The 9,136-nt window shown below is 44.2% G+C and overlaps 2 protein-coding genes across 2 annotated transcripts; one reads left to right on the top strand and one right to left on the bottom strand.

The window, feature by feature from the left end:
* Positions 1–314: 314 nt before the first annotated feature.
* RPS27A (ribosomal protein S27a) lies at positions 315–2,333 on the bottom strand. Its single transcript, XM_040611832.1, has 5 exons — positions 2,181–2,333; positions 1,771–1,825; positions 1,551–1,636; positions 794–925; positions 315–512 (listed from the first exon to the last, which is right to left on the bottom strand). Exons 1-5 carry the CDS (start codon positions 2,226–2,228, stop codon positions 363–365), a joined length of 471 nt encoding a protein of 156 aa, XP_040467766.1. The 5' UTR covers positions 2,229–2,333; the 3' UTR covers positions 315–362.
* Positions 2,300–8,789, top strand: CLHC1 (clathrin heavy chain linker domain containing 1). Its single transcript, XM_040612222.1, has 6 exons — positions 2,300–2,340; positions 2,936–3,179; positions 3,260–3,375; positions 6,254–6,377; positions 7,558–7,657; positions 8,432–8,789. The coding sequence occupies exons 1-6, from the start codon at positions 2,300–2,302 to the stop codon at positions 8,710–8,712; spliced, it is 906 nt and encodes a 301-aa protein (XP_040468156.1). The 3' UTR covers positions 8,713–8,789.
* Positions 8,790–9,136: the final 347 nt, after the last annotated feature.

The following is a 9,136-nucleotide window of genomic DNA, read 5'->3' as shown; positions in this document are numbered from 1 at the left end:
CTGCATTTTGTGAGCAGGGCTCTTCTGTTTTCTGTAGACATGACTTCAGACCCCTTCATCTGTTTTTCTGGATTAGATGTACTGTACTGTGCTCCTCTCATGTTTAAAGAGATTACTTCTAAATGGGTAGTAATAGTAGAGAAAAAACGCCAGCACTAGCTACCCTATCTCCTTTTGAAGGAGACTAAATAATCGAAGTTACTGCTTCCAGTCTAGTCAAAGTATTTCATCCCAGCTGGCAATCAGCATCCAGTTTCACAGCTTTTTCTCTCTTATCACCAGAGAGGAAATAACAATGCCACAAGAAGCAGAAATAAATTCTTAAGCCATACAGAACTTCAAATTTTTATTGTTTAGTACATTTACTTGTCTTCTGGTTTATTGAAGCAGTATGTCAGACAGCACTTGCCACAGTAGTGTCTGTCAAAGTGACTAGCCATGAAGACTCCAGCTCCACACTCCTCAGAGGGGCACTCCCGGCGCAGACGGCTGATCTTGCCATTCTCATCCACCTGGGAAGGGCAAAGAAGCAACATCTCATATACTTGCCACCTTTTAGCGCCGGTGATAATTTTGAGTATTTTTCTTTTATGACAGTTACATCGACTTCTTGAAATGCCCAGCTGCAAAACGTCAGTTTCGCTTTTATTTAACAGGTGGGATAGTTGCAAATAGAAGAATATAAGAAGAAATTAAATACGCCAGGCTACATGCAGACTAGTTACAGCCTTTACGTCCCTCCTGGTGAGGGCTAGGTTTTCACCAAGTTTCACCTATAGTTAGTTCTACATACCTTGTAGTACTTAAGCACTGCAAGTTTAACCTTCTTTCTCTTATGCTTGTTCTTCTTGGGAGTAGTGTAAGACTTCTTCTTTCTTTTCTTGGCACCACCACGAAGTCTCAGCACAAGGTGAAGAGTTGATTCCTATTTGTGAAGCACATGAAATAGACTAAAAAATGGTGCTCTTGTTTTGAGAAAGTATTAAGCAGGCTTTTTATCAACAGAAAGTAGATCTCAAGCACCAGGCAATAAGGAAAGCTCCAAGACAATTATTCCCTATAAGTCTGCAACTGAACTGGCTCCAGAGAACAGTGGGCTGCTGCATCTCAATCCCCATAAGGTTTAATTACTGTAAAATATTGTTGTGACTATATTCCTCGGTTCTAACTGCAAGTGCAGAATAGGTTCATGGTACAACTAAGCCAAACCAACAGCTACTTGTAGCTCCTCCTTTTTAGTGGCGCTCACTGGTCTGTCAGGTTAAGCTGGCAGAAATGAGCAGGACTTGTCCCATTAGCCCCCAGAGCAGCGGGCCGCAGCACGCCAGGTGCCAGGTCTGACAGAAGGGAGGGCTGGCAGCAGAAGCTGTTAGCAATGTTGTGACCTGAAACTAGACTGGGCTGCAGCAGTCTTAGCATCACTACTTCCCCCATCACAAGTGCTACCCAGCCCCAAATCAGCTGATTTGGTTTAACCCATTTAAAGTGTTTCTTAGGCTCAGCAGCAAAGGGTAGCCTGCTCCAACAGTGCTGTAGCCTTTCCTACTCACTTTTTGAATGTTGTAGTCAGACAGCGTGCGTCCATCTTCTAACTGCTTACCAGCAAAAATCAGTCGCTGTTGATCAGGAGGAATGCCTAACGGTGACATAAATCAAGATTAAACGAGGAACACGAACATTCTACAATGAAAAATAGGTTGCCGCAGACAATCGCTTCTGCTAAGATACACATCAACCCGAAAGCGAGTAGTAGGCGCATCTTGACCTTACCCTCCTTATCCTGGATCTTGGCTTTCACATTTTCTATAGTATCAGAAGGCTCAACCTGGTATGAAACAAAACAATGGATTCAAAACGCGCTTTGCCTTTCCGGTAGCCCGGAGGAGCCGCGGGACAGGAGCTGCAGCCACGCTGCCCCTGCCGCGGCGGCGCACCCGGCCCGCAGCCGCCTCCCCGTGCACCCGGTGCGCCGAGGGGCCCGGCCGGCCGGCGGCTCCCTTCGCCCGCGCCGCGCTGCATGCCGCGGGGAAGCCCGAGGAGGGCGCGGGCCGCACGGGGCCGGGCCGGCTGGCTCACCCCCGGGCCGCGGCCCGCGCCTCCGCCGCGCCAGCCCTCCCCGGGCCCCGCTCCCGCCTCCTTCGCCCGACGGCGCAGCGCGGTGGGGGGCTGCGGCGGCTCACCTCGAGCGTGATGGTTTTCCCCGTGAGGGTCTTCACGAAGATCTGCATGGCGAGGGCGACGGCGGGGCGGCCACGCGTGCGGCCGCGGAGCGACGGCTCAGCCGCGACCTGCTCGCAGAATGGCGGCTCGCCGAAAGGGCGTCGCGCCGCGCCGCACGGGGTTTCCACCCGCGCCGGCGGAGGGGCGGGGGGCGGCGCGGCATGCTGGGAGCTGCAGTCCCGCGGCGGGAGGGGGAGCGGGACTGCAGCTCCCACAGTGCCCCGCGGCCCGTCTCGCGCCGCGCCGTCCTCCGCGGCCGTGAGGGAGCGGGCTCCTCAGGTGGGCCGGCGCGGCGGGGGCCCGTTGTGCGCCTTGTAGTTGCTCTGGGCGGTGGCGGCTGTTCGGGGGATTGCGGGTTTTTCAGGTAGCTGTGCCACCGCAGTCTGCGCTACAGCGGGAAATCCCAGAAATCTGTGTCCTCCCCTCAGTCCCTGTGGAGGCAGTTTAAACATCTCACAGCTACCTCGCCACCTGCAGATTCCACAGGGTCAGTGCGAAAGGTATCTGGGTTTATAGGGCAAATATTTCTAGGATCAGAAAAGCTGTAAATTAGGGATAGAGAAGCACCGAAAATTTGGAAATTACTTGTTAGGTGGGCTTATGCTTATGAATTGAATATGGGGAGGGTTAAAGCAGGATGAAGGCTCACTTGAATACATGAGTATCAGCTGATGCTATTCTAACAATTTCAACTCTTTCAGGTTTTGATCTGAAGGCAGTTGTTGAACAAAGGAGGAAAGAGGTTTAGGCTCTGTGTAAGAAAGGTGCTAGGTTGCTATGCCACGCTATCACGTTGGAGCAGAGAAAAACTGACTTCCATCCCGCCATTTTTGAGAAGGACGGAAGTTTTTCTAGGGAGTCTACAAGCGTATATATTGACAGAAACTGAGAAAGTGGATTGTGCTGAGCAAGGACCATCTGAGGAGTGTTACATTATATACCGTAATGCATTTGGCAAGGTGACAAATATTTTTCAGGTAAATGAGCAGTGAACGATAATAACTAAAAAGGGGTTTGTTGCTGCTTTGTTTTCTGGCAGGAAAAAGGTATAAGCAGACTGATTGAGAGCTGTTGGCACTGTTACAGAAATCAAGGATGGGTATGTTTTCAGCTGGTTTTGTGCCCATTTGCAGCCGAATGGCATCCACTACAATGAATTCGTACTACTAGAAGTTACAGTAAGGTTCATGCTTGATAACCATTTTTCTAATTTTCTGGCAGTTTTGAAATGATGAAACAACATAAAGCTGTCCTAAACCAGGAGAAAATCTATGTAACTAAAAAGACCCATGCCATATATCCCATAGTATCCTTGTATTAGCATTAGTCTTTGTTCAGCTGAAAGGTTATTGCTGAAGTTGCTGAAGGACTCCTGCCTGCCTGATTGTGCCTGCCTTTTTCAGGCAACTGACAGAGATGCCAAGAATAAAGAATCTTAGGTTTCGGGATGGATAGGAATAAAGATTACTGAGTCTGCTTTTAAATCTGGAGTCAGACTGCTATTTTAAGACATTAAAATGCACAGCCCCTGCTTCTTTGGTTTTCCACACCTGTAAGTGCTAAGGAAATTTAGTGCCCATCTAGAGAAAATACCTTTTATTACATGGAAATGGTTGCTGCAGAAGTACTGGTTGCCTTAGTTTTCAGTAACATCTGTGATTATTAAATCTGAGGTAAAAATTGGTGGGTATCAGCAAACAAAGTCTAAAACTTAAGAAGTCATAAACAGTGAAAGATACTTTTCTGGGTGCTCAGCCAATGATTTTTGTTTCCATCCCTTTAGTTGTTAGCTGCCTTAAAGAACTGATAAACTCCAGTACTGCAGCTGGACACCTTCCAAGTCCAGCCATAACTCTGGAAGCAATCAAATGTGCATTATCTGGAAATGGACTAAATCTAGTTAACACGTGGGGTTAAGCAGAAAAAGTATGTGGTGGTTCTGCACCGAGATTCGTGGGTTTGTGATATGCCATCCCATCTTCCTTTACTTCCCAAGTCATGAGGCTTTGCCTTTTCTTCAAAGTAAATCCTTTCAAACAAAACACAAGCAAAAATACATTAATGGATATCTTTTTTATTCTTTTACTAAATCCTGAATTCGGTATGAGCGTAGACCAAACAATATCATCAGCTCCTTCAGAAGGGCACATTTTGTTTTGGTTCCTATCAGCCTTTCTTACAGCATTCTAGACTTCAGGTTTGAGCCACTTTTTCTCTTAAACTGTACATAAAAACTATATGGATATAAAATTTTCACAGACTTCTGTGTATTAAAAACCTGCAAGCACTAGGATATTAATTTCTTTCATTCTGTTGTTGATGTCAGTACCGGATCCACAGTTTCAAACACAATTGCACTAAAAACATGCTTAAAGTGTAAACCCCATAAGTGCACTTGACCTCTGTCTTCCCATTTGTGGGGATAGGATACAATCATATTTGAGTTTCTAGAAATGCATCTGTTTCTCCATTTTTATATTTGGAGAAGACATTAAGCTGTCAGAGATACATTTTCCTAATCCAGAGTAGATTTGTTTGAAAAGGTGAAAATGTTACTGGTCTGGTATTAAGTTAACTAATGGGTGCCTCTCTGCTGAAAGACTCCTGTGAGGAGCAACAGCGTTCTTTAACGCTAGTCCATATCTTAGTTTTAAATTGAGATTCTAACCCACCTTGTGTCAGGATCAAAATACCACTTCTTTATTCCAGTCCTAACGCATAACCTATCCTACTAATGCAAAAAACCAGTTACAGCCTGCTCTTTTGACATGCTGAAATCATTATTGTTCTTACAGTAATAAGACCTAGCTAGTTACATCATCACAGTGAAACAGTGTTTCTCAAGCCATGCTTTATGACCACCTTGGGAATCATAAAATATTACTAAATGCAGTGTTAGTAGACAATAGCTTAGTTCCTCTAGGGTGGAAGAGTGAAAAGCAACTGTAGTTTCTAGTTTCAAGTATTATAGATGTTTACAGTAGTCAGGGATCTGTAAATTGCTTTTAATTGTTTGCTGGAGAAGCCTGTTGAAAAATACTCTGTTACTGAAATATAATGGTGCCTTGTTTGTATAGGTCAGTAGGAGCTTTACCTCCTATTCCAAAGCTGTAAAGTACTGTACTGATTTTGAAACACTCCTTTACAAACACTTATGCAGAAATATGCCCATCTATGCAATCTGCATGTAGCTTGTTTTGAAATATTCCAAAGTGTCCTGGTTTCGGCTGGGATAGAGTTAGTTTTCTGCCTAGTAGCTGGTACAGTGCTGTGTTTTGGATTTAGGGTGAAAACAACATTGTTAACACACTGATGTTTTAGTTGTTGCTGAGCAGTGCTTGCTCTAAGGCAAGGACTTTTCAGCTTCTCACTCCACCCTAGTGAGGAGGCTGGAGGGCGCAGCCAGGACAGCTGACCCAAACTGGCTGAGGGAATATTCCATACCATATGACAGGGGTCTTCAAACTATGACCCGCGGGCTGGATACGGCCCCCCAGCGTCCTCAATCCACCCCCTGGCATTTACAGAACCCCGCCACCATCCTCCGCCGCGGGTTGGGGGGGGAAACGAAGCAGCTGCAGATGACTGCCTGCCACTTCATCTGCGCGCCGGCCCCCTGGTTAAAAAGTTTGAGGACCCCTGCCATATGACATCATGCTCGGTACATGAACTGGGGGGAAAGCTGGCCCGGGGCTGCTGCTGGGGAACTGGCTGCGCATTGGTCGGTTGGCAGTGAGCAACTGTTTTTCATTTGCATCACTTGTTTTTCTTGGTGTTTGATTCTGTCTCTTTTTGTTCTTTTCCTTTTCATTACAATCACCACCACCCACCCACCCAATTATTACACTGCTCTTATCTCAACCCACAGTTTTCTTACTTTTACCCTCCCGATTCTCTCCACTGTCCCACCAGGGCAGGGGGCAGTGAGTCAGTGGCTGTGTGGGGCTTAGTTGCTAGCTAGGGTTAAACCACGACACAAAGTTATGTAACACATTAGTGACACTGGTTTGTTTTATTACCTTGTCTTCTTCAGGTTAACCTTTTCTGAGGCAGTAGAAGATATTATTTATAACTATAGGAAGGTGGAACCAAGCAATGAGTCAAAATGCCTGGCTTTGGCTCAGGTTGCGTATGGTCAGTCTGGTACACACAAAAATGTAGCTCTGTGCCTATATAAATGGGGCTGAGTTTTTGAAGCAATGGATTATATTTGGCAACTGGAACACTTTTCGTTAAGTGAATAGTAAGGCATTTGTATTCTTTTTCATGATTGTTCTACAGTGTATTTACTTCAGGTTTAACGGTGATGTTTTTGACCACGTTCGTATAGAAAACATTTGAATTGAATACAAATATCTGAATGTTTGTCATTGTGTTTACCAAGATGTAAAGAATACTGTTAAATACTGTGTATTTTATCATAATACCAATACATGCATGCTCTGATGAAGTAAGGAAATCGTTTTTGTACACCTGCTAGAAAATCTCCACAGCACTTTGAGAAGGACCCCAGTAGGGGGTTCTCATAGCCTGCAGTTCCGAACCCAAGGCTGATAGGTTGATTTGGCCCCCCCTGGTGCATTGTGAGTTCATTAATCAAACGGTGAAAGGAAAGAAGGGTGCCTTATGTTCTTTCTTAGGTTTCTTTCTACTTAGGTGCCTTCCGGCAGTGTCCTTTTCTATTTCTATGTGTATTCTTGCTTAGACTGTTGTTGCTCTGTTAAGTTACAGTTTCTCATTCTTATTTTATTTCCTGGCCATATTTCAGATGATTTTGAGGGAGGATTTTCAGGTTATCTTCTCTTTTAGTGTTCGTTATTTTTTTCATTCTACGAGATTTCTAAAATAATTACAGGAAAAAAATATTCTTTATGTATTTTTTTTCCAAGTAAAAAAGAAGGTTAGTTTTTAATGTCACCTCTAGCTTTTCCCCAGTGTTCAGGGAAATCAGTCAAGATCATGGTGGATTTTTATGGTGAGGAAGGGGAGAGGTAACCATATGCAAATACATAATTTTGGTATTTGACTTTTCAGATGATTACTTCTTTCTTTTGGAAAATTGTCCTAGCCTGCATTAATTCACTGTCAACAGTGGATTAGAAAATGACTGTTCTCATCTATGGGGGCTACGGTCCTGCCTTTTATCTTAGCTGATCACAAAAAGCATGGGTTTTAGCTATTGGAGGAAACGAGCAAGAAGAGTAAGCACAGCAAAATTTTAGTAAGAACCTTTCTAACTTGAAATTTTAATTCAACTCCCATTTCAGCCTTTAAATGACTTCAGATTCAGTGTTCCTAGTTTATAATGTGATCTGAATAAAAGCTTTTCCTTCACAGTCAGCTGAACCATGTGTTCTCACATCTTCCAGCGCTCCCACAGGGATGAGGGTCACGGTGTCAGATTTGAAGGCCCCCCCTGCCTGCCCTCACACGCAGGGTCAGTCTGTGCTGTTGCAACCTTGGGGCAACCCGGCCACTGAAATAACTGCAGGCATTTGCCTTGCTTCTAGCAGAGCCTCTGTAGGCTGGCTCTTGGGCAGCCTGCAACTTCAGTGCTTCCTGCTTAGCACACACACACACACACAAAAAGTCCTACGGTGTTGTAAGATTTGTAAGTTTTCAGAGGAACTTTTGGACTTTTTTGTTGTTGTTGTTACACTGCTGGACACAGTGGCAAAAACTCTTCAGGCAACATGAATTCAAATCGAGGGCAGACAGCTGCAACAAACCACATGGGCAGCAAGTGCCAGGTCCTGAAAAACTAGTGTGCAGACAAATTAATATTTACCTGCCTGGACTTAGCTAAGAAAGTACTTAAATTTAAAGATTATACTTCTGAAAATGAGGTTTTCTTTGTCCATGGATGGTTATTTGCGTCTATTGTGCTTATTGTGTCTTGGCCCAATAAACTGCCTTTAGCTTCAGTGCCTGCAACTCCCCTGTCATTCTATTGCTCATGGGGGTTTCAGAAGTGATTTTGAGTGCAATTGGGGATTTTGGCCTTTAAGCTTTTTAAATTAAAATAAACGCTGTTTTTCTTACGGATCTTTAATTTCATCAGCTTTTTTTTTTTTTTTTTTTAAACTCAGTTTTAAGACTTGTAATCCATCTGGAAAAACAGTGAATGATTTGTGTGACGTGCTTAATATGAATAGTACAAAGCTTACTAGGGCAAATGCAGGATCTTTACATATGGTTGTTTTTTTCTTAGATGCGTTGGGACAGATTATTCTAAATGATACCATCTGTACTTTGGAAGACTGGAATAAGATAGCAGTCTCCTGTGCAGAAAATAAGCATGAAAAGTTATCTGAGAAAATCGTGTTGATTCTCACCTATCAGGATGGAGTGTTTGAAGATTTGCCACTTGAAGGTGAAAAAGGTGCGAGGATAATGGGACATGTCTTCCGGTGGTACTTCTGTGTAACAACAGAGGGAGCTCTTAGAGCGGTCAAGAGAAGAATCCTTTTAGCTCTGCGCGAACCACAGTAAACACCAAGCATGCTAAAGAGCAGTGCTGAGAATTATTTTACCATCAAATATCAGTTATCTGTCCCTTTTAATATGTCTGTGTGAGAATGTGTGCGGGTTTGTTTTTTGTTTAACTGAAAATATATTCTTGGTGTAGAAGACGGTCATCATGTTGTACTCTGGAATGGTATGCATATACTTTACATCCTGTTCTCAGCTTCAGTACCTAGTGTCTGGCCTTTAGTATACTAGTGGAGAGAGATACTGCACAGGGTTTAGAATCAGCGTGGATAGGGGAAACTGGCCTGAGTGGATCATTGTTCTGAGAGAGCTGGGCAAAGGGAGTGCAGTGAAGGCATACTCTGATGCCTTGGTATTTTTGTTTTTTCCTGATAGGCCATTACTGGAGTCATAGTGCAAGTTAGATTATCAAGATAATCTAACA

The sequence above is a fragment of the Falco naumanni genome, chromosome 12, assembly GCF_017639655.2.
Source record: "Falco naumanni isolate bFalNau1 chromosome 12, bFalNau1.pat, whole genome shotgun sequence".
Classification (NCBI taxonomy): Eukaryota; Metazoa; Chordata; class Aves; order Falconiformes; family Falconidae; genus Falco; species Falco naumanni.
This window is presented reverse-complemented; position numbering and strand designations above follow the sequence as displayed.